At 40.8% G+C, this 24,684-nt stretch overlaps 1 protein-coding gene across 1 annotated transcript; it reads right to left on the reverse strand.

Moving 5' to 3' along the window:
• Positions 1 to 83: 83 nt before the first annotated feature.
• LOC148867505 (BTB/POZ domain-containing protein) lies at positions 84 to 23,208 on the reverse strand. The gene is made up of 12 exons (XM_088975934.1): positions 22,598 to 23,208; positions 5,157 to 5,340; positions 4,884 to 4,952; positions 4,691 to 4,789; positions 4,163 to 4,242; positions 3,228 to 4,068; positions 2,008 to 2,702; positions 1,334 to 1,418; positions 1,154 to 1,205; positions 987 to 1,036; positions 718 to 765; positions 84 to 605 (listed from the first exon to the last, which is right to left on the reverse strand). Exons 1-12 carry the CDS (start codon positions 22,861 to 22,863, stop codon positions 429 to 431), a joined length of 2,646 nt encoding a protein of 881 aa, XP_088832060.1. The 5' UTR covers positions 22,864 to 23,208; the 3' UTR covers positions 84 to 428.
• Positions 23,209 to 24,684: the final 1,476 nt, after the last annotated feature.

Consider the following 24,684-nt stretch of genomic DNA (forward strand, 5'->3'; position numbering starts at 1 on the left):
GTGGAGATTTCCCATTCGGTAAAAAGGCAAGCTTGAAATTTGAAGATCTAGCTTATGTGAAGAACGTCAACTGGATGATTAGGTTCCACAAATAATTAAAAATTGCTCATTTCTTTCTTATTGCATCTTTTTACAACATCAGTTTACATGGAAAAAAAATAATGTCCAATCATAACAGGTAAAGAGACGATTAAAAATAGAATACAAGAAAGATGCCCGGTACCTAGGTGAAACATTTTGTCTTCAGCGAAAAAGCATCAAGTTAGATTGAATTTGTGAACAGTTGTAGCTAGATATGCGATCTGGCTGCTCAGTCGCATTATGAAATTCGTTGTCCCGGCACCAGAATAAAAAGACCAATTGGATGGTATTATGCATGAGAGTTGCATAGCCGAAGTTCATCTTTCAAAACATAAGTTACCTCAATCTCAGACAAGTTGCACAACTGCAGCCACCCGTAAAGCACCACCTTGAAGAAGATCAGCAAGCTCATCAAATAACAAAGCTGTGCGCCAACCCCAGCCCTTGGGAGCCTTTGGCAACAGAGTCCCTGTCTGCTTGAAGCTTCCAAACACCATTACTTCTCTCTTCGATGGACATATTAACTACATAAATAAATGTAAGAAACCATTACATCAAAATAATGTAACACCATCCTTTTTTGTATACAAATAACATGAAAAAGAAATGGTAATATAATGAATCTACGAGTAGAACCTGGTAACGAGCTGTAACCTTTTCACGAGAATCTACATACATATGAACCTGCAACTCAAATATGTAGAATTAATAATTCACAAGGACTAATTATCAAAAATAAATGACCAACCAAAGTGTCAGTTTTCAATATCAACACTGGTCACTACAGAGAGGCTATCTCTTGGACAGTGGTCCAGAGATCATAATGATTGATTAAATACTGAACAATCCTAAAAAAAAAACAAAGGCTGAAAGGTGTAACACATTGCTTGCTGATCAGAACTCACCTTTCTTACAGAATCTATTAGCTCAGCCTTGCGCCGATGGAGAAATAATCCTGATATGGTAGAGAAAAAATAAGCACATGTCTGTCTGTTAACATATCCATATTTTCCTCATGAAATGGATAAAGCATTCTCTATCATGATAATAGCCTTTCAACCAGTTATCTTACCAAGAGTGCGCCGCCCCTGTGGATCTTCATCATTAAAAGCCTGAACACTGACCTATATCACCCATCATACAGAGTTTATGAAGTTCTATAGTAAGAACTCACAAATGAGAATGCTTGGAAATGCCACATCCAAGGTTTTCCCTCTTCTAAGGGGAATCCACTGAGTTAAAGATTCAATACCTTCCAAAGAGAGCCAGCATAAAATACTTCTGGTGAGTGCTTGACTTGACCATCAGTGAGCCTGTGCACATCCTCAAATTCCACCCTAACACAATAGTGGGGAAGCATCAGTACATAAAAGTAGGGAGGAATAAAGGGATTAAATGATAACAAATTTTCACCAACTACAGTAAGTTTAATAAAGGGGAAAGAAACAAACGCTTGAATGGTAGGTAGCAGAATGCATATGTTCTGCAGTAGGACAGGGAAGTGGTAATGGGAAATAGCTAGTTGACAGGAAATTACATTTACAGCATTGTGGAAATGAGAAGGCCTATCATTTAATTATAAGATCAAGCCATCATCAAAACCCCTCCCATTTCTACAAATCAATGGGGCATAATCCAGAAACTAATTCAACTATTATTGAAATTCATCCAAAAAAAGATGGATGGGGTATAATTTTTCTCTGGTGGCAAAAAAGGTGCTCCATCAACCCGCAATTTCAACACCTTGCATTGGATCCACCATCCACTGACAGGCAAAGGCAATCAAGCATCAGCCATAGGAGTTCCATGTTACATATCCTTAAAACATGTAACTATTTGCAAGGTGCAATTCAAGGTCAATCTTTTTTATAAGTACCTAGAACAAATGTCACAAGGAAATTCACTAAAACCTGTTAATAACCTTACCCAAAACGGAAAGGAGGAAAGTGACGCAAAGGTGTTTTCATATCCAATGATATAGAAGAGGCATCTGCATTTTCCCACTCTAAGCCAAGGGTATGATCCTGTGGTTCAAGCATATGTACAGGAATGCCACTAGAACTTGGCCCTGCAACTGAAGCTCCAACTAATCTGCTTTGCAACTCAGGTTCATATCCTCTCTCACCTTGATCTCCATGAACAGGAATGACATTGCTCCCCCCTTGGCTGAGCCCAACCAATGCTGTCAACCCATCTCCAGAGAGGTCTCCATTAACATCTGCCCTAGCCTCCGATTCATCATTAGCAAGAGGCTGCTGGCAATTTCGGTTTCCCAGTCCAAAGGGGACACGGGAGAAGACAAAACGTGTGGGAGGCCAGGCAGCTGTGGATACAAATGTTGTCCCACGCCCAATACCAGCAAGACCATCTATAGGCCCTCTAACATGCACTCGCACAGGCCTAAAAAGCCCACTTCCTTCACCTTGAGCTGCATCAGCAACATACACATTTCCCACGTTGCCTAGTTGATTGCTCCGGTCATGCTCTTGCATGTAATAACCACTTGTAGTAGCTCCATGTGAAAACCCAAATGGTTGTCTACATGCACATGCCATGCTTGTAAGGCAGCAATTTTTGCACGTATCAGCTCCAATTTCTTGCACCCTGTGGCTTAAAAGCATCTAAATGAAAACAAGAAAAACATCAACGTTTGATTAGCACATGTAGACTTGATTAAAGGTAAAATCAAATCATGAAACAGATGTGGGATGCAAAGAGGATCTTTCTCGCCATCCTGACAAGCACAGTAGCACACAAGCTAGGGTTTTTTTTTTTTTTTTGAAGATAGCACACAAGCTAGGGGTATGGGGTCAGGTGACAATGTGATGGGTCTTAAAATGAAGATCTGTTAGGCTACAAAAACTACAGTTGTATGGATCATAATACCATGTTTATTTTTATACTGATCAAGGCAAAACAAAGGATGTAATAAATCAGATGGATAGAATTATCTGATTGAATTAGGACAACTCTTGGGTCCCAAGACTATTTGTTCCTTCATGCAAAGCCAAGGTAGGAAGGATGGCTTCATCTCATCCTTTTTTATCAATAATTGCATTTCATCCTTTTACACAAGCATTCCTCATACATAACAGACATGTCCCATGCAAGATTAGGTCTTACAGAAATGGGTACCGCACTCTGACCTGTAGCCAAAGACCATCATTCACGGCTTTGCAAGGGAATCCCAACTCTTCAAGCTGTTTTCTCACATTTAGTAGTGCCTCAAAGGACATGTTACAGTACAGAAGGGAACCACCTTCAAAGAGGCTGACAAATACATCATGATCTTCCCCTTGGATCTCACAGTTCCCTTTGCCATTATTTTTCACCTGTCTCCTACACACAATCCTGCCACCCCATGAGGGAGGTAGCATCCCACATCTTCCCCACTCATTAGCCATAAGTCCATTGCAGGAAGAGATTGCTGAAGTACAGTGCCTTGTTTGGTCTCGGGGAAGCCAAACATTATTATTTAAATGGTAGCATGTGCCTTCTTCAGATGGTCCTTCCATAGCTGCTCCAGTTCCCCCCAATCTGCTTGCCTCAATATCATTTGGTATTTCAACATAAGCACAGGACTTTCTAATTTCATTTGGATCTGAAAATGAGCTCCCCAAAGAGGAAGACTGTTCCATCCTGCAGGAATATCTTGATTCTAGATTTGATTGAGTGCCTGAAGATTGTCTAACTTGTTGTCTGGAATCAGGAATCCCAGCATGGAAATCTACCACACAGTCAGCAAGCTCAACCAGAATATTATGAGCAGTTTTCAGGCCTTCATGATCATCCCTTAAACTTAAGTGTCCTAGCCCTGATTCCATTAGCTGCTTACCAGTGCTGCTATCAATTAAACTCTTGCCTTTTACTCCCGATGAATCAAAATTGGCACATCTTCCCATCTCAGAGCTTGAGCTTCCATGCTCAGAGTGTTCAGCTTTCAAAAGCGCATCTTTTGCAAGTAGTGTGTACAATGCCAATTCAAACCTTTAAATAAAAAGACAGAGTATGATCTAGTTTTGAAGTCATTTAAAATTATAATCCATAAAAGCCAACTTGGGGCAGATATCAAGTCGCTCACCGTGCCTCTTCACTGGGTACCCATAGTTCATCAGAGGTCAGTAGTGCATGCAAAGTTTGAGAAGAAAGTTTTGGCAGCACCTATTCATAAGTTAACCATGGATAAATTCAGTATAATTGACTCAGAGCCCCATAGAAATATGGAAGAGTATGGAAGAGTATGAAAAAATCACAGTTGGAAGACTCAACTACAAAATTTTACTTGATAACTGTCTTTGGAATAAAATCACAGTTTATTTTACAGAACAAAAAAAAAAAACTATATTTGAAAAAAGATGAACACTGAAGTTCTTGATGGAATTTTAAGTAAAATACAAGCAATTACATAGTCTAAGAATGACCTCAATATGACAAAAGAGTTTTGCAGTTTATTTTACTGATCAAGAAAAAACCATATTTGAAAAAGACAAGACTGAAGATAAAATCAAGATTTAATCAACGCAAGTTGAATCAAGTACTAGACCTAGTTATTGTCAAACTTTGGAAAGACAAGGTGCAACCATCAAGGCCCAGCACCCTTGATCCTTACCTCCTTCAACTCCACAGCACCACTTTGACAAAGGTAGCCCCAACAAGCACTTCTAACCCGTTCTCCATGTATACCATAATCTTGGCTCTCTGCAAATACCTTTATCATAAATAGAAGCAGTCAAAACCTAAAAGATAGGAATATGTATGTTTTACAAATAGTGGATCACAAAGACAAAGTAGATAGATCTAACCTGATATGCCAAGAAATTTGAAGTCCAAAGCTCAGATATGATGAAGTCTGTGCAGATAGCACATAAATCCTGCATGGAAAGATCTTCAAGATACAAATGAAGAAAACTTCAAGCAATAACACATGCACCAGTGCATGCAGAGACAGCTGGAGGTGCACAGAAGAGATGTACAAAACAGAAAGTTTCTTCAACAACCCAAAAGGTCTATGCTTCTGACTTTCTGAGGTGTATTAGAGAGGGATCTAGTTTCCATTACTCTATTAAATGGATTACCTGAAGATCAAGAAAGGATGCAGCAGCAAGAACACGGAATGCATTATTGTCATTAAGCTTTGGATGGTGTCCATAGAGATATGCCAAGGCCATTGCAATGGCCTCTCCATTAACATTGTCATCATCAACATGCAAGGTTACAACTGGTGCATTAGCTTCTTTCCATGGACCATGAAGCATATTCCTGCCAGTCACATTATATGGCAGCAAAAGAATGAGAACTCATAGAAGCAGAAGTTCACCAAATCAGACTATCAGTAGAAACTTGCACAGGCAAACACATCCCAAGTGCTTGTCTGAAAAATTGGAAACAAAAATTATCAAAGAGATACCAGTTTATCCACGTAAATATATGCATACATTGATATTTCAGCTAAAAATATACATAGGTTTTTAGCTAAGAACATGTTCATAGCAGAATATGAAAATGGAGCAAACCTCATACCTAAAATCCACTTGGATCTCTTCACCTCCTCTATGCCCTAAAGAAAACAGAAGGCAGGGACCATAGTGAAGAAGTGGGGTGATAGAACCCCGATTCAGCCATCTCAGGTTTTGGGGGTTCAGCCGGGCAGTCTACTAAAAATATCCCATGTGGCACCCCCTATCAAATTTGTCTACTCCAGGAGGACACATCAGCATAATTAATCCCCCCCCCATGTGCGGGTAAATCGGGTTGTTATGCATGAGGTGCAGTAGTATAAATATCACTGAGAAGTTCTGAGGAAGGACAGAAAAATTACCAGAGTTTTTTTCTTCTTTATCTTCTTTCTTAGGAGGAAGAGCTCCCTTGAAGAAGCTCAGTTTTGCTGTGCAGCTTATCAACTGGTATCAGAGCTCGACCTGGGATGTCCACTGCCAGGTCCAGCGCCGTTGATGATTGAGCCGGTCGCCTGGAAGAGCATCTTCACCGGATCGATGGAGATGTGAAGGTGATGAAGAAAATCATAACCACCTTCATTTCACTATTCAAGAGGACCGCTTCCAGGGCTAACAGGGAAGGCGAGCAAGAAGGGTCCAATGGAGACAATCATCAACCACATGGAAGTCCTTCAGGAAGAGCAATCAAGATCAACTTCCCCGTTTTTTCAGGTGATGATCTTGTACCTTGGATTAATAGAGCTGAGCAATACTTTGCATTCCATGAAATCCCTGCCTCCCAGAGGCTGCAAATCATGGCTATCCACTTGGACGGTGAGGCAAACCTTTGGTATCATTGGTACCAGAGGTGTCACCCGCAACTCATCTGGCTTGACTACACCAAAGCCCTTAATGTCCGATTTGGACCTTCTGGGTACGAAGACTTTGATGAATCTCTAGCCAAGATCCGGCAGTCTGTAACGGTTAAAGTCTTAGAGAATATCAAAACCAATTTGAGAAGATAGCATCTAGAGTTCAGAATTGGACAGAGAATGCCTCAGTTGGAAGTTTTGTAGGGGGCCTCAAGGACGAAATCAAGCATGAAGTGAAGGCCATGCGACCTCTGACTGTTATAGCAGCGGTGGGTCTGGCCAGACTCTTCAAAGAGAAGATCGAGAAAAGTAAGAAGCCTTTCAGGACTCTCGGCCCGACCCTAAAGGCCCCCCTTGACCACCCTTGAGACAGCAACTCGGTTCAGTTATTACGACTTCCCCAGTTCAGGCTGAACCCAGGTCAACCAAAATAACGGGCCAAAACCCTTGCCCAATAAGAAAACTATCATGGGCCGAAATGCAAGCCCAGCAGGGTAAAAGCTTATGTTACAACTGTGAAGAAAAGTTTGCACCGGGGCACCAATGCTAGGCCCCACAACTTTTCCTATTGCAACCAGAGGAAGATGAGCAGGAATCCAAGGGTGAGGAGGAGGTCCCCCTATCACCCACGGAGGAAACCAACTTAGAAATCCATGAGATATCCCTGCATGCTCTTATAGGGTCTGTAGCTCCTCAGACTATGAGGGTAATGGGCTCTATTTCGGGCTGGTGGTGGTTCTAATTGATGGTGAGAGTTCACTGAACTTTATTACCCCCCAATTAACGAAGCAACTAGGCTTGGTGGTAGAGCCCACTGGACCTTTTGCAGTACAGGTAGCTAATGGTCACAAGATTGTGTGTGATGGACTTTGTAACCAAGTTGGGCTTCGTATACAGGGTTGTTTGTTCTACACAGACCTGCACCCTCTAGGGTTTTCCGGGACAGATGTTATTTTGGGTATCCCCTGGCTGCAACAATGGGGACCCATGTTTTGTGATTGGAACCGACTCATCATGGAGCTCACCATTGAATGAGTGCCTTATCAGCTCCAAGGGTTGGAACCAAAGGCCACCTCTATAGATTCCCCTAAGACTATACTGAAATGTTGTCAAAATTATGGCGTTCCAACTTTCATACACTTGGGCCAAATGGGCCCAGAACCTATGTTGACATATCTGGATAATGGGGAAGATTCAGTTGCTAGACAAGTTCAGCTACAGCAACTACTCCAGGAGTTAGCCCAAGTCCCTACCACCGGAACAGGCTCATGATCACAAAATCGTACTTCACCTGAGAGCTGCCCCCACAAATGTAAGACCATTCCGTTAACCCCATTATCAGAGGCTAGAAATAGAAATGGTGGAGGAGTTGCTTGAGTAGAAATTCATTCAGCCCTGTAACAGTCCATTTTCATCACCAATCCTTTTAGTCAAGAAGAAGAAGAAGGATGGGTGTTGGTGACTATGTGTTGATAATAGGGCTTTAAATCACATCACCGTGAAGGATAGGTTTTACCATCCTTATCATCAAAGAGTTATTTGATGAACTGGGACAGGTGGTATTCTTTTCAAAGCTGGACTTAAGATCGGGTTATCACCAGATACGAGTACACCCCTCATGACATTCACAAAACAGCATTCAGAACTTCAGACGGTCAGTATGAGTTTTTGTTATGCCATTTGGCTTAACCAATGCTCCATTAACTTTTCAGAGGCTTATGAATAATGTCTTTAAACCTTATTTGTGCCATTTCATTTTGGTCTTTTTGATGATATCTTGGTTAATAGTCCATCGTGGCCAGCTCACATAGATCATCCTCAGCACCCTAAGCATTCTGCGGGAACACCGGCTTTATGCTAAGCCAACTAAATGCTCCTTTGGGCAGACCAAGGTACACTACCTAATCATTGCAGGAGGGAAGGTGTATCCAGACCCAGAAAAAGTTAGTTGCATGCTGGAATGGGCTCGTCCCACTTCTCAGAAGGCCTTATGTGGCTTCTTGGGTTTAACTGGGTACTACCACCAGTTTATTAAGGGGTATGGAGTTGTGGCCGCCTCCTAACTCAATTGCTAAAGAAAAACTCTTTCGAGTGGGATGATAAGGCTGAACAGGCATTCCTGGCCCTCAAACAGGCAGTGCCAGCCCCTCCCTCTTTGGCTTTACCTGACTTTTCAAAAGAATTTGTTGTGGAAACAGATGCTCCAGGCAGCGGTATTGGGGTTGTGCTGATGCAACAAGGCCAGCCCATAGCCTACTTCAGCAAGGCTGTCACCACAGGCTCAGTCCAAGCCCACTTATGAGAAGGAGCTCATGACCATCACACAAGAATTCAAAAATGGCAGGCCTATTTATTGGGAAGGAGGTTCACTGTTCAAACTGACCACATGCATCTGTCACTTATTGGACCAGGGAGTTCTTAGCCCAGAACAGCAACATTGGGCCTACAAGTTGTTGGGGTATGACTTCCACATTGAGTACAAGCCCAGTTCCTCCAACACTGTTGCAGACACTCTCTCCAGAGCTGAAGAATTGCATCTGCTGGGGGTTTCTCAACTTCATTACCAGCTTCTGGAACAGTTGAAAGCAGATGCTCAACATAATTCAACCCTCACACAAATCAGGTCCAAGTGGCAGCAAGATCCAACATCAGTCCCTGGGTATTCAGTTGTTGATTCCACCTTGTTTTACAACGGGAGACAAGTGGTGGCAAACCCATTAGTGTATTCAAACATTATTACTGGAAAGGGATGAGAGACATGATCAAGGAGTATGTTGCTAAATGTTCCACATGTCAACAGCAGAAGTACAGTACACAAGTTCCAACAGGTTTGCTTCAGCCCTTGCCAATACCAGAAAAGGTATGGGATGACATGACCATGGACTTCATCACCGGGTTACCCAAGTCTCATGAGAAGTCTGAGAAGTCAGTAATACTGGTAGTGGTTGATTGGTTGAGCAAATATGCCCATTTCATAGCTCTACCACATCCATATACAGCAGTCACAGTGGCTAGAGCCTATGTCCAGGAAATAACAAAATTACATGGTACCCCAAACACTATACCAACTGACAGAGATCCTCTATTTATGAGCCACTTTTGGGAGACTTACTTCCAAATCCAAGGAGTTAAGATGTTGCACACAACTAGCAACCATCCTCAAACGGATGGACAATTTGAGGTTCTCAATCGCTGTTTGGAGACTTAACTACGCTGCCTCACTGGTGACAGGCCTAAACAATGGGCACTGTGGCTGCCCTTGGCCGAGTTCTAGTACAACACCTCATACCAAGTGTCAACAGGGACCACCCCCTTCAGGGTCATGTATGGGCATGACCCACTAGCTGTATTGCCTTATGAGAAAGGACCCACAGCCGTTGCTGAAGTGGAAGAACAATTAACTTCAAGAGACGAGGTGTTGAAGGATCTTAAACTCCACCTGCAGAAGGCTCAGCAGAGAATGAAGTTATATTATGACCAGAAACATAGGGAGTTGGCATTCCAAGTAGGGGACTTGGTTTACCTTAAACTCCAGCCATATAGACAGACATCCCTCGCTCAGTGCACTTGGCAGAAGCTGGCACCCCAGTACTTTGGGCCCTTTAAGGTGCTTGAGCGGATAGGACAGGTGGCTTGTCGACTGGATCTACCCCCCGACTCCAAACTAGACCCTGTATTTCATGTCAGCTTGTTGAAGCCTTGCTTATCTTCAACAGCTAAGGTCAGCTCCAGTATACCCCAGTTCTTTGAAGATGGAACCACCATTATAGAACCCCATTCCATCAGTGGCTTCAGGTGGGTGAAATCAGGTACTAGACTGATCAAGCAAGTTCTGGTCAATTGGAAGAACCACCCTCTAGAGAACGCCACTTGGGAAGATGTATCCCAACCAGCTTCAGTTCCCAGATTTCAACCTCAAGAACAAGGTTGTTCCTAAGGGGGGTGGGACTGATAGAACCCTGATTCAGCCATCTCAGGTTTTGGGGGTTCAGCCAGGCAGTCTACCAAAAATATCTCATGGGGGTGCTCCAGGACACATCAGCATAACTAATTCCCCCCCCCCCCATGCGGGTAAATCAGGTTGTTACGCATGAGGTGCAGTAGTATAAATATCTCTGAGAAGTTCCGAGGAAGGGCAGAAACATTACCAGAATTCCTTTTTCTTCTTATCTTCTTTCTTAGGAGGAAGAGCTCCCTCGAAGAAGATCAGTTTTGCAGTGCAGCTTATCATATGGCGTCCTTGTTACCAAAAGCATAGCAGTCAGTTTTTACATCTTTAAATTAGTTAGGATTACCCATGTCAAAGAAGTTACATTATCTTGGTCCCTCCATTACTTCAAAATCTTGAGCTTATCTTCAGAAATATGTCTTGCATTCTTTTCATGACACTTAAAAATGGCTAGGGGCCAATTTCCAAAGAATCTAATCTGTAGTGCCTAGTACGCCGAAACCTCAAATTTCAATCTTTTCCATAATTGCATTCATAAAAAAAAAAAAAAACATTTTTTATCAGCAACACAAAATTGACTCATTAGATTAAAAATATAGATACAACAAAGAGTTGTGAGCACAAAAACAAAGCCCACCCAATTCATCAAAAAAAAAAACAAAGCCCACCCAGAACTATTCACTATTTACAGAGCTGCCCAGAACATAGGTTGTCTTTGAGTTCCTTGCTTTGCCAGACTATCAGCCAAACTGTTTGCAGACCTCCTAATCCATCTTATTTGGATCATCATATCTTTAAAAATCTGCTTGAATCTCCTGAATTCATTCCTTAATTTCCACATGATTCCTTCTCCTTTTTCAACCAGCCCACAACTACTTTTGAATCACCTTTAATAATCAGCTTAGTAATCCCCATTTCTTTAGATTTCTCTACTTCATTGCCAATAATTCTGATCTCACCACATCTCCATGCTGAATAGGACCGGAGTACAAAGCTAGAATGTTTCCATTTTCTTCTCTTTTTGGAGGAATGCTAGAGTGATATTTTTCCATTCAAACTTTCTGGAGGAATGCTAAAGGTTTTTTATATTTGTGTTGGATATGAATACATTATACACCAGCCAAGTGGAATATTGTGTCAGTTCAGTTGGGTCTTTCATGTCAGAAAACCTTCTAGATGTGTGACAAATGCTGCACGATGCACTTGTGTCCAGTACAAAATGAAAACTTATACCACTGGCACTCTTCAATTCATTGGTTAACATTGGAGAAGTAATTTTGTTAGTTCAGTTGGGTCTTTCATGTCAGAAAACCTTCTAGATGTGTGACAAATGATGCATGATGCACTTGTGTCCAGTACAAAATGAAAACTTATACCACTGGCACTCTTCAATCCATTGGTTAACCTTGGAGAAGTAATTGAGCACAGAAAGAAATCAGTAATCTGGCTAAATTTCTTCCTTTCTAGTTAACTTTTCAACCATCCCCCTTCAAAGGACTTGGCCCTATTAGCTGAGTTCCCCTGCCTCCATACTCCACAGGGAGTGAACCCTACTTCCCCTTGCATATTGGAAATGTTTTAGTTGGCCGGATCATTTTAAAGCTGGTTTATCATATATTTGATTAAAAAGAAGTCTTATGGCGTATTGATCAAGAAAGCAATCCCTCCTTCAATGACAACAGTATTGGGCAACTGGGTAGAAACTCCAGCCAGGATGACCCGAACAAACTCTAGCACCATCAAACAACACAGTGTATTGGTTGATGACAGGCTTCAAATGTGGGATATGCTGAGTGTTAGAGTCAGCTAAACAGGATTACTTTAGTCTTTTATCTCTTATTTACTAAGTTGTGTTTTGTCTGTTTTGTTTAAGTTACATATCCCCACGTGAAGCCATCCATTGGAAAAAGATGGAGAAGAGAGGAGGTTTCAAGCCAGCTGCGAGATGGAGAAGAGAGATGGAATTCAAGGCGAAGAAGTTTGTGTTTGAGGACTGCAGAAGCAACAGACAAGTTTGTTTGAAGATTAGGGAAGAGAAAAAAAAAAGACTATTTATCTGTTCAGGGACACAGTGGTTTGGGTGAAAGGATTCGTAGATGGAGCAACATATACGAAGAAAGAAAATGGTTGGAAGGGTCAACTGAGGTTAGAGAGGAAGAGATTTGTAGCAGAACTAAGAAATAACAAGAAAGGGCGGTACATAATAATTACAGAGTGGTTCGGGGGAGGCAAAAAGAAAATAGTTTGCATCCCAGAAGGAACCAAAAAGAATGGATGGGGACTTTTCGCAGGGAAGTTACAGGAATATCTGGTTTTAACAGAAAAGACTGAGAATGGGGTACAAAAAACCCTACTGGAGAAATGTAAAGAGACTGGGCCAAATGGGCCCCAGTATCTTTTATTGTAGTATGTTTTATTTATCTGTTAGCTAATGGGCCTGTTATTTCTTTTTGCTAGTTCTCCTTATGTTACTGCCTACCTGGCCACCCACTTAAGGGTATACTTATAATTATGTTAAGATTGAAGTTTAGTAAAAGGATTAGAGAAGGGAGGGAAGAGATATTCGAACTCTTCTTCTTCCTCCTCTTTTCTCCACCTTCTTTCCCTTGTACTGCTGTTCTCTTTTTTTCTTCCTCTTTTTCTCTCTAATTTTTCCAGGTTTACATCAGTTTTAGAGGACTGCTTTACATCTTGGTATTAGAGCAGGTTTCTTTCTTCCTTCTTTTCTTCTTTCTCTTTTCCCATACACCCTTCGATTAAGAGAGTGTATGGAGAGATAGGTTCTCTATAGTTCAAAGGATCTTTTGCCTAGTTGGTAGAGGGTTTGGAGAGTTTAAATCTGGCCAGATATTGCCTAGAAGTGGTGTTGTACTGTTTCTACCCAAAACCCTGGCCGATTAGAGATTTTCGAAGTTACAGGTAAAAGGGAAGCTTTGAGTGTGGCGCTCTGTGCTTGGGAGGTGTCTTTTGACTTCTAAAAGAGGGCAGTTCAGGTTTGGAAGAGATTGGGAAGCCCTGGTAGGAGCGGCTGCATCTTCTCTCTTTCTCCCCAACAGCCGGACATAGTGAAACCCTAGTTTTCAAGCATCTGGGTACTAGTTTGACTTCAAGTAAGTTTATATAGACCAAATTTCTGATTTTTTATTTTCGTTTGATTAATGGAGCAATACGGAAGTGAGTTCAAGCAGGTGCCGGTTTTCGGGCTTGGCACGGTAGATTCCGTTTTGACTGGTGTGACCACAATCAAACTAGATGGGACAAATTATCTTTCTTGGGCACAGTCTATAAGGATTTATGTCTGTAGTAGAGGAAAATTAGGGTACCTCACAGGCAGTAAAGTGAAACCCGAAGAGACAAACCCTGAATTTGAGAAATGGATGAACTATACTATCATAGGATGGTTGGTCAACTCTATGCAGCCTCATATAAGTCAGCACTATCTCTGGATGTCCTCGGCCAAGGAGATTTGGGATAGTGTTACTGAAACTTATTCAGAGAAGTTGAATGTGGTTAGAGTCTACAAGATGAAAAGTGATGTGAAGAACCTAAGACAGGGGGAGAAGAGTATGGCAATCTACTATTCTATACTAAAATCCTTATGGCAGGAAATTGATGTTATGGAGACAGTTGTATGGGAGAGTAAGAATGATGTAGAAATGTTTAGGAAGTTGGTGGAAAGAAACAGGGTTTTTGAATTTCTTACTGGACTCAACCCTGAGTTTGACATCATTAGGCAAAACATTCTAGTCAAAGATGAGGTTACTCTTGCCCAGGCATATGCTATGGTGAGTAGTGAGGAGAGTAGGCGATAGGTTCAGTTACAGAGTCCACCTATAGAACACTTAGCACATGCTGGAATAAAGCCTAAGAGTCCAACTGAAGAAGGAGCGGGTATGTGAATATTGCAAGAAACCGAGGCATACGAAGGACACTTGCTGGAAGCTTCATCCTGATCTTCTTCCTGATCAGTTTAAGAATAACAACAATTTTAAGAAGGGTAGTCAGACAGGAAAGCTTAAGACAACTAATGTTGCCACAGTACCGAAAGGAGGAAGTAAGGGAGTGAAGAGAAGTCAACCATTGAACAGTTGGCAGCAATGAAAGCAGAATTTGAAAAGTATGGAAGGCTGTTAAATCACTTGGAGGCTACTGTTTCTACATCTCACTCTTTAGGCAACACATCATCAGCATCAGCATTTGCTCACTCAGGTATTCATGCTTTTGCAAACCATGCTTCAGTTTCAGGTAATCATAAAATACCTTGGATCATTGATTCTGGTACATCAAACCATATGACTAGCTTGTCTAACCTTTTATGTTCATACCACCTCTTTAGTAAAGAGAAAATATCCCTTGCTGATGGATCTCTTGCTCCCATTTCTAGCAAAGGGGATATAAAGACCTCTGACACCCATTATTTATTATCTGTCCTTCATGTCCCTAAACTTAATACAAATCTTTTATCTATTGGTAGCTTAACTAAATCCATGAATTGTAGCATAACCTTCTTTCCCACTCATTGGGGGCTTACAAGTACTTTATCTTTTTTATTGATGATTACTCTCATTACACTTGGATTTATCTCATGAAATCCAGGGATGAAGTACCAACTATTGTGCAAAAATTTCATGAACTCATTCTTACCCAGTTTAACACCCGGATCAAAATATTCCGTTCTGATAATGCTAAGAAGTATTTTGAGAAAACCCTCTCAACCTATCTTGAAACTTTTGGGGTTATTCATCAAAATTCTTATTCCTACGCTCCACAACAGAATGGAGTGGCGGAAAGGAAGAATCGGCATGTGGTTGAAGTTGCCAGATCCCTCCTTTTTGCATCCCATGTTCCTATAAAATTTTGGAGAGATGTTGTCCTTACTGCTACCTTTTTTATTAACCGTATGCCTTCCCAGGTTCTTGGCTTCAAAACCCCCTTTAGCCTTCTCTTTCCGAATAAGGATCTCTTCTCTCTTCCTCTCTGTGTTTTTGGGTGCACTTGCTATGTGCATGTTCACAGCCATCAAATACACAAATTTGAACCTAAGGCTCATAAGTATGTTTTTCTAGGATATGCCCCCACACAGAAAGAATATTGTTGTTTTGATCCAATTAATGGCACTCGCTTTGTATCTCGGGATGTCACATTTGCTTTGTCTACTCCTTTCTTTAGTATTCCTCCTGAGGGGGAGAAACCTGAGGAACCCTTTGCTATGTCTCCAACAATTCCTCTTTCTGTTCCTTTTGAGTCATCACATGAGGTGTCCACTTCTCCCACTGGGCCTACCTCCAATATTCCTGTTCCTCCTCCTCCACCTCATCCTCCTGTAATTCTTTCTCATCCTGTTCTTCAAAGGTGGTACCAAAGGCATAGATTCATACATGAGCAAGTTGTTTCCACTCCTACAGAAGAACCTCTTGCTCCTCCCATCATTACTGAGGTAGCAGGCCGGCCTTCCTCTGATCCATCTACTTCTTTCCCAGACTTTGATCTTCCTATTGCTCTCTACAAGGGCAAGAGGAAGTTTACAGCCCATTGTATCTCCAAACACATGTCTTATAGCCTTCTATCTCCTACCTACTACTCTTTTCTTGCTTTTGTTTCTTCCCATGTAATACCCAAGTCTGTACCAGAAGCCTTATCTAAACCTAAATGGAGGGATGCTATGATGGCTGAACTGAATGCTTTGCATAAGAACCATACTTGGGATATTGTTGACTTGCCTGAAGGGAAGGAACCAATGGGTTGTAAATGGGTATTTGCCATTAAATATCACTCCAATGGCTCTATTAAGAGGTTTAAGGCTAGGCCGGTTGCTAAAGGCTACACTCAGATATATGGTATCGACTATCTTGAGACATTTGCTCCTGTGGCTAAGATGACCTCAGTCGAGTTTTGTTATCTCTATCTGCTACTTTTGATTGGCCTCTCCACTAATTTGATGTTAAAAATGCCTTCTTGAATGTTGATCTACATGAAGAGGTCTATATGTCTTTGCCTCTAGGAGTGTATGGAAAGGAAATGCAGGGGAATGTGTGTAAACTGCAAAAATCCATTTATGGTCTCAAACAGTCTCCTCGAGCTTGGTTTGAGAGGTTCAGGGTTGCTCTTGTCTCCTTTGGTTACACACAAACTCAATCTAGTCATACCCTGTTCTCGAAAAGAAGTGGCTCTCTGGTGACCTTTCTGTTAGTTTATGTTGACGATATTGTGGTCATGGGTAATGACACCCTAGTGGTCAGTAAACTCAAAAGATTTCTTAACTCTGAATTTGAGATCAAGGATTTAGGAGATCTCCGATACTTTTTGGGCATTGAAGTTGCTAGATCTAAGGATGGTACCTTCATTTCTCAACACAAACATGTCATTGACCTCCTTGCTGAGACTGGTAAACTTGGTGCTAAACCATCATCCACTCCTATTCATCCCAATCATAAGCTTTCTACTACAAATGGTGAACTTTTATCTAATAAGGGAGTATTTCAGAGACTGCTTGGGAAGTTGTTATATCTTTGCATGACTCAGCCAAACATTTCCTATGCAGTGAGTGTTATTAGTCAATTTATGCATTCTCCTAGGGATACTCATTTAGCTGTTGCAGAAAGAGTTCTGTGTTACTCAAAATGTACTCCAGGGAAAGTTATTCTATTTGCCAAACATGGACACATGAAGCTAGAAGCATACACTGATGCTGACTGGGCAGGATGTATTGATGATAGGAAATCCACCTCGGGTTATTGTGCTTTGGTGGCAGGGAATATTGTTTCAAGAAGGAGTAAGAAACAATCTGTAATTGCCAGATCCTCTATTGAAGTAGAATATAGGGCTATGGCACATGGTGTGTCAGAATTATTGTGGCTACGGTTCCTTTTAGAAGAATTGGGGGTTGACTATGAGAAGCCAATGATGCTCTACTATGACAACCAAGCAGCTATCAATATCGCACATAATCCTGTTCAACATGATAGAACTAAGCACATTGAGGTTGATAAACATTTTATACGGGAAAGAGTTTCCTCAGGAGAAATTTGTTTGCCATTCATCACCTCAGAAGAGCAGTTGGCTGATATTTTGACCAAGGGAGTTCCAAGAGGGAAGCTAACACACTATATAAGCAAGTCGGGCATGATTGACATCTATGCTCAACTTGAGGGGGAGTGTAAAGAGACTGGGCCGAATGGGCCCTGGTATCTTTTCTTGTAGTATGTTTTATTTATTTGTTAGCTAATGGGCCTATCTTAATGGGTCCATTATTTCATTTTACTAGTTCTCCTTATGTTATTGCCTAGTTGGCCGCCCACTTAAGGGTATACTTGTAATTATGTTAAGATTGAAGTTTAGTAAAATGATTAGAGAAGGGAGGGAAGAGATATTCGAACTCTTCTTCCTCCTCCTCCTCTTTTATCCATCTTCTTTCTCTTGTACTGCTGTTCTCTTCTTTTCTTCCTCTTTTTCTCTCTAATTTTTCCAAGTTTATATCAGTTTTAGAGGACTGGTTTACATTTAGAAAGAAGGAACAATGGAGAGCCAATGTGTCAAAAGGGAGAGGCAGAACAGAAGCTGAAACCTACATTATTGTCCTGCTCACAGAAAATGCAAAAGTTGGAAATGAAAGTGGATAAAGGGATATGGAAGAACATATATGTTTTAATTGCCGGTAAGAAGATCAGTGACTGGCAACCGATGATGGATGAAACAGCGAGGAAGTTTAGCCTTCCTTCCTCTGCAATGCTAGTACCTTTTAGTGACAACAGAGCCATTCTAGATACAGGGGGCAAGAATATTGAGTTCACATCAGTTGAAACCCAGGCAGGTCTGATTGTCATTGAAGACTGGCACATGTCCTGCAACGGGCAAGACATATTTGTGGGGAGTTTTAACTTGAAGTTAGATGGGTTGCCGTTTAATTTCTGGAGGACGGTTGTGGAGATCGGAGGATCATTTCTGCAATGGGGGGACTGTTGGTGGACTGTAGCTTCAGCAGTTTGCGAGCTGTTCAAGTGAAGGTGTGGGCGATGAAGTTGAAAGATGTCCCTCGGGTGGTGGCCATTTTCTCTAATGAACTGCAAAGGAAAACTTGGGTTCTAACAGAAGTCAAAGCGACACTGTGGAGTCTTTGCTCGAAGGAGGGAGATGATGATGACATGAAGACTAGGATATTATGAGGCATAAAGGAAAAGTGGGCGATCCATTTCGGGGAAAGGAACGGTCATGCAGCAACAAAGTATTAGGCAGGGATCTAGACAAAGTAAACTATTCAAAAAACTCTAATTTTAAGGACCAAATGGTGGGGCCCTCTTTTGCCAATGTAGTAAAAAGGAACTTGGACCAAGGGCGAGTTGGAGAAAGGAGCAAAGTTGAACCAAACCGGAATCAAACTAGTCAGACCAAGAAGTTGAACTGGGTGGAGGCCTCATGTGAGTCATTTAATAGTCACGTGAGGGTCGAGCATGTAGGGGGGACAATAGACAAAAACTTGGGTCTATCTTCTTCCACAAAAAAGACCCAACTGTTTAGAGACTCAAGCAAGCCTTCAGTGGGTGTCATTGAGACCTGTCAAAGAAATGAAAACAGGGAGGGCAAGTTCAGATCGTCCAAACCCAAGATAAGATAGGATGCGCAAAGAATAGGGAGATGTGCAAGACGGTGGCTGGATTGATTGCGAGTCATCAAACAATGAGGAAGGTTCTTCAATGACTGGGTCAAAGAGAGATAGATTGGAAGAGACGATGATAGTGGTTCTTCTGGAAATATTTGGAAATATCAGTGGCTGAAATCTTTGGAAATATTCACAAATTACACTGTGGATGACATGTTGAGGAAGTGGGGTGAAATTGCAAATTGCACGCAGACCAAGTCAGTAATGAGTGTGGCTTGGACCCCCCCCCACCTAGTGGATTCTTGAAATTAAACTTTGATGGATGTAGTAGGGGAAACCCGGGACAATCGAGGACCGGGGGTGTTTTTAGGGATGAAAATGGGGTCATCTCCGCTATGTTCTCAGGCCCAATTGGAGTGGGCGACTCCCTTAGAGCTAAGATCTGTGCAGTTATGGAAGGAGTCCGGAAAGCTAAGGAATTGAACATCAAGAAACTTATAATTGAAGGGGATTCAGAGGTGGTGATAGGGTGGCTGACTAAAGATAAAAATGATTTATGGAAGTATAATAATGAGAAGAGGAAATTCAAGTGGCTGGTGCGGGAGATGGAAGTTAAGACATGTTGGATTAAAAGATCTGCTAATTCCCCAGCTGACGGTTTAGCTAAACAAGGGGCAGAAAGGGATTCATTGTTTTGGGCTAAGCTGTATTGTTAGTGTCTTTGTATTTTCTTTTTTCCTTTCTTGAAGCTCTTTGTGACTCTTAGAAGATAAGTGTGTTTGTCTTCCACTTGTAAATTTTCTACTGATGAATTAATGAAAGTGTTATTGATCAAAAAAAAAAAAGTGGTTCTTCTGGAAGAAGATTTGCTCAACACTAGTATTTTATTTGATATTGATTATATGGTGGAGGATGTTACTTCGGCTCTGAAACTGCCAAGTAGATCAACTGACAGAAACATTGTCGAGTGTGGCTTGGATAGATTTCTGTTCACAACAACTAGAAGGAACACTGGGGGGGTGCTTACTTCGAGGATTATGCCTAGACTAACTTCTAACCATTGGCCTATCACTCTATTGAGAGAGGAGGTGAGTAGTAGAGGACCCACACCCTTCAAGTTCGAGAACATGTGGTTGTCCCACCCTGGTTTTATTGAGCTGATTAAGTCTTGGCAGCATGGTAGTAATCCAAGGGTTAACTGGGAGGGTATGAAATTCCACTAGAAATTGAAGGAACTAAAAATAAAGATAAAAGAATGGAACACCCTTCAGTTTTGCAAGATAGAGGAAAGAAAACAAGAAGTGTTTTGTAGAATTGAGGAGCTGGATGCTAAAGAATTGGGGGGCACCTTCGAGGAGAGAGAAAAACAAGAAAGGTGGGAGCTTAGGAAGCAACTAGAGGACATTCTTTATCAAGAATAGGTACATTAGAGGCAAAAGTCTAGGCACAAGTGGGTGAAAGAAGGAGATAGAAATACTAAGTTCTTTCATGCAATCGCTAATGGAAGGAGGAAGAACTTTTTTTTTATATAAATAACACTTTCATTAAATCATCAATAGAAGATTTACAAGAGGAAGACAAACACACTTATCTTCCAAGAGCAACAAAGGACCTCAAGAAAAGGAAAAAACACTAAAGTCAATTTTTAGAAGGGGTGACTCTTACTCAACAGGATGAAATTGCTAGGGCTTTTGTGGAGTATTTCAAATCAATTTTTAGAAGACCTTTCAATCAAAATATTTGGGTGGAAGGTCTAGTGTGGCCTAAGCTTTCATAGGAGAATAAGGGGTGGTTAGAAAGGAGGTTTGAGGAGGAGGAAATAAGGGAGGCAGTTTTTACAATGGACAGATCTACGGCACCAGGGTCGGATGGTTTTACAATGGCTTTTTATCAAGACTGTTGGGAGATCTTGAAACAGGATTTTTTTTTTGATGAATTGAAACAGGACATTATTAAGGTGTTTAATGAATTCTTCGAAAGGGGGGTAATAAATCCAGGGTTGAACTCAACTTTTATTGCATTAGTCCCAAAGAAAGCTGGAGCAAGCCACCCTAGAGACTTTAGACCTATCAATTTAATGAATAGCTTGTATAAAATTGTTGCTAAGGTCTTGTTTCGAAGAATCAAAGAGGTGCTACTAAGCATAACCTCACAGAATCAAGTGGCGCTTGTGGGTAAGAGGCAAATTGTTGATCAAATTCTAATTGCAAATGAAAGTGTAAAGGATTAAAAGAGAAGAAGGAAGAAAAGGATAGTGTGTAAGCTGGACTTGGAGAAAGCTTATGACATGATCGATTGGTCTTTCTTAATGCAAGTGATGGAGTGCTTTGGCTTTGGGGAGAAATGGTGTAAGTGGATTTTAGGTTGTTTGGAGACTTGCCATTATTCAATTTTGGGGTGTGCGGTTTCACAGTGGCCTTTGAAGTATTTGGGGATGCCTTTAGGGGACAATCCGAGAAACAACAGCTTTTAGAGCCCTATAGTTGATAGATTCACAAAAAGGCTAGCTTCTTGGAAGAAGAATTACTTATCTTTGGGTGGCAGAATCACCTTAATAAAGTGTGTCAGAAACACCCTATAGCTGCCGTGTCATGTTTACGTTAGTGCACCATGTTCCCTAGTTGAGAAGGCTATAAAAGTTGTGTTCAAAAAAAGGTCATTTTGCTGGTTCTCATACCAGTGAACGCTGGTTGTGTTCATGAACCAGATGAAACACAAAAAAAACCACAAATCCAACCCCTTAGTCATCCTTTAATACTTGATTCACCTTTAAGGGAACCTCCCCCTCTTCTTCCATTTGCATTTAATGAAATTCATCATTTAACAAAAAAGATAAACTTGTCCCTACTTGATTACTACTCCATTTCTATCGTAACAGGCAACATGGGACTCTATTCTCAAGAGCATGGTTCCTTTTTGTGATCTGTTGGACCATATAGAACGGGAAAAAAGAAAAAAAAATATTATGATCCTGAAAAAGAAAAAAAAAAAGAAAACAAAATAAGGAAAAGGTAAAATTGTTAAGGAAGAGAGAAGGCTTGGCTTTCCTTATGAGTTGTGCTTTGTCCTTGGAAGAGCTTAGTAGTTTTAACCAAGGGATCTCCGTATTTAATTGGCAAGCTATTTTGGGTGTAGAAGGTAGTAGTTCATAACAAAAATCTTTTCTTTGTTTGTCAAAAGGGAAAAAATGAAGCCCACGTATGGTTCTTCAAATCAAACAAAGGGTTTGACAATGGATGAAATTATAACAATGGCAACCGCTTCTTTTCTTCATTATATCACTTTGAGTACAAAGTCTGAACAGACAATCCTATAAAGACTACTAGCATCTCATATCCGGGAAAGGAAACCAGTACACTCACAGACAATTGTCCAGTCCAGTCACGTCATTTCCTCAAATAAATGTTGCTACTTGCTAAGCCTCAACTCAAAATGTGCTTCAATGTTTCTGGTCCTTAGTTTCCAAGGAATATGCATCAAAATATAGGAAAAAAGCAGCAGCATTATCTTTAAACCAAACAATTCCTTTAGAAATTATGGAAATCGTGATCTTTATAGGATTAACAATAAAAAATAAAATATATGTGGTATTAAAAGAAATCAAATATAAAATAATAAAATGAATTTTATAAGCAAATCAAGAGAAAACAAGTGGAAGGGCAACCTGAAATATGAACTGCGAGAGAGGATTAACCGATGAAGACGATAAGTAGATCCCATTGCCTGAACAACAATGTCGGAGAAAGCCCCGGAGTTAAAACCCTCCATCTGAATGTGATCGCAGAGAGAAGCAAGGTTGCAGTCTAGGGCTCGTAATTCGCCGCTGCTCCGATCGTTATCGGACTGTTGAGGCTGAGAGATCGCCATTTTCACGGTACTTCCGTATGAACGCGGCTTAGGGTATTGAGCTTCCATATCTCTCGTCACCATTCTTCCCTTCCGCTTGTTGTTATGATTTATGGCAGAGCCATTATCGAACCACCGAGAGAGAGAGAGAGAGAGAGAGAGAGAGAGAGAGAGGATTATTTATTGGAGATATTTTCTACGTCTTTTCTTTCTTGTTGTCTGTCGGGAAATGCTAACTCTACTCTCGCGACGAGAATTGGAGATCTTAATTCTCACTCTTGCGCCTACACGTGTCGATGGAAGCTATGATCACTAAATGCCTTCGTGCGTAAAGACATTAATACCCTTATAACGGACACATGTACATACATTAGCGAGAGTAGATCTCTAATTCCCGTTGCGAAATTAGGATTAGCATTCCACCTGACTGAAAAATCCACGGTATTTTGGTACTTTCACGTGAAGAAAAAGCGTATTGAATCGATCCAATGATTCTCTCGCCTATAATCCAATTATAGGCAGTCGGGATCTGCTGGCACGTTTAACCAAATACCAAGTAATATAGTCACTGGTGGAGTGAAACACGTGTCGCAAATTTAATGCGGATGCACGATAAGTCCGGCCCAAACAAAAGCAGCAGATCCCGACTCGGTAATGGGAGTCTTGTGATAGAACAGTGGTCTGTTCTCTTGGAATCGGCCTTTTGTGTCTTGTGACGATACAGTGAGAGATAGGGCTGTACACGGGTCGGGTTGGGTCGGTTTATTGGGGTTTTCCCAACCGACCTGACCTGGTCGGGTTACCTGAGGTGGAAACCGAAATAGACTCATTAATAGGCAAAACCGACCTGGTCAATTTGAGTCGAGTTGGATCGATTTGGGTCAGTTTTGGTTTTGTTCTTATAGTCAAACCTTATTTCTGAAACTTGTCTCACCTTTGGTCCAAAGTCAACCTTATTAACCCCTGTTTCACTCAAAAAACTTTTGTATTCAATAAGACAAAAAACAAAACAGTTTTATAGAAGACAAAAGTTATCAATATTCAATATTCAATAAGACAAAAGGTATAAGACAAAAGACAAAAGTTATCAATATTCAATAAGACAATAAAATAGAAAGTCGAGTTGTTTTATAGAAAAAAGACCGAAACATTTATATTTGAAGAAACTTTCTAAATTCTAATATAGGTAAAAGATGACACCTAATTCTAATTGTAATTGCCTAATGGATTGTCTATTTGGTGTAAAAGACTATACAAATAGATACAATTTAGTTAAGTAGGAACTAGAAGATAGGGATGTTCTATTTCTAATAGAAGACTAGTTAAATAGGAAACTAGGAATTACCGAACTGGTAGAAGACTAGTTAAGTAAAAGATTAGTTCGGTTCGGTTTTGGATCAGTTTCGGTTTTTACACAAGGAAACTAAAACCGACCCGATATTTTGGTTTATAAATTTGCCCAACCCGAAACTGGTCGGTGCTAATGAAAACTCGACTTACTCGGGTTGAGTCGGTCCATATTAGTCAATTTGGTCGGATTGGGCCTTTTTATGAACAGCCCTAGTGAGAGAGTGCTTGAGTTTGGGGTTAGGATGCAAATAGATCAGATGATGGCTTGATCCTAATTCGAATCGGATCCTATTTTGTTTTGATTCGGATACCTTCCTAATTTATTTTTTTTATCATACCGCGTAATTGTATTCAATTAAATAAAGCAGCAGCGTTATTTATTTTTTATAAATTTTTATAAAAAAATGTATATATAATGATAAAAATAGTTTAAAATTGCTTTTTTTTGTTTTGTTTATATAAACTATTATGTTTTTTTTAATAATTTGTTAAATTTTAAATAAATTAAATTGGATTGAATTAGGTTCTGATATCTAACATCCTTAGTGGATCTGA

This window comes from Nelumbo lutea, chromosome 3 (genome assembly GCF_056320005.1).
Source record: "Nelumbo lutea isolate HS-2025 chromosome 3, American lotus-T2T, whole genome shotgun sequence".
In the NCBI taxonomy this organism is placed as follows: Eukaryota; Viridiplantae; Streptophyta; class Magnoliopsida; order Proteales; family Nelumbonaceae; genus Nelumbo; species Nelumbo lutea.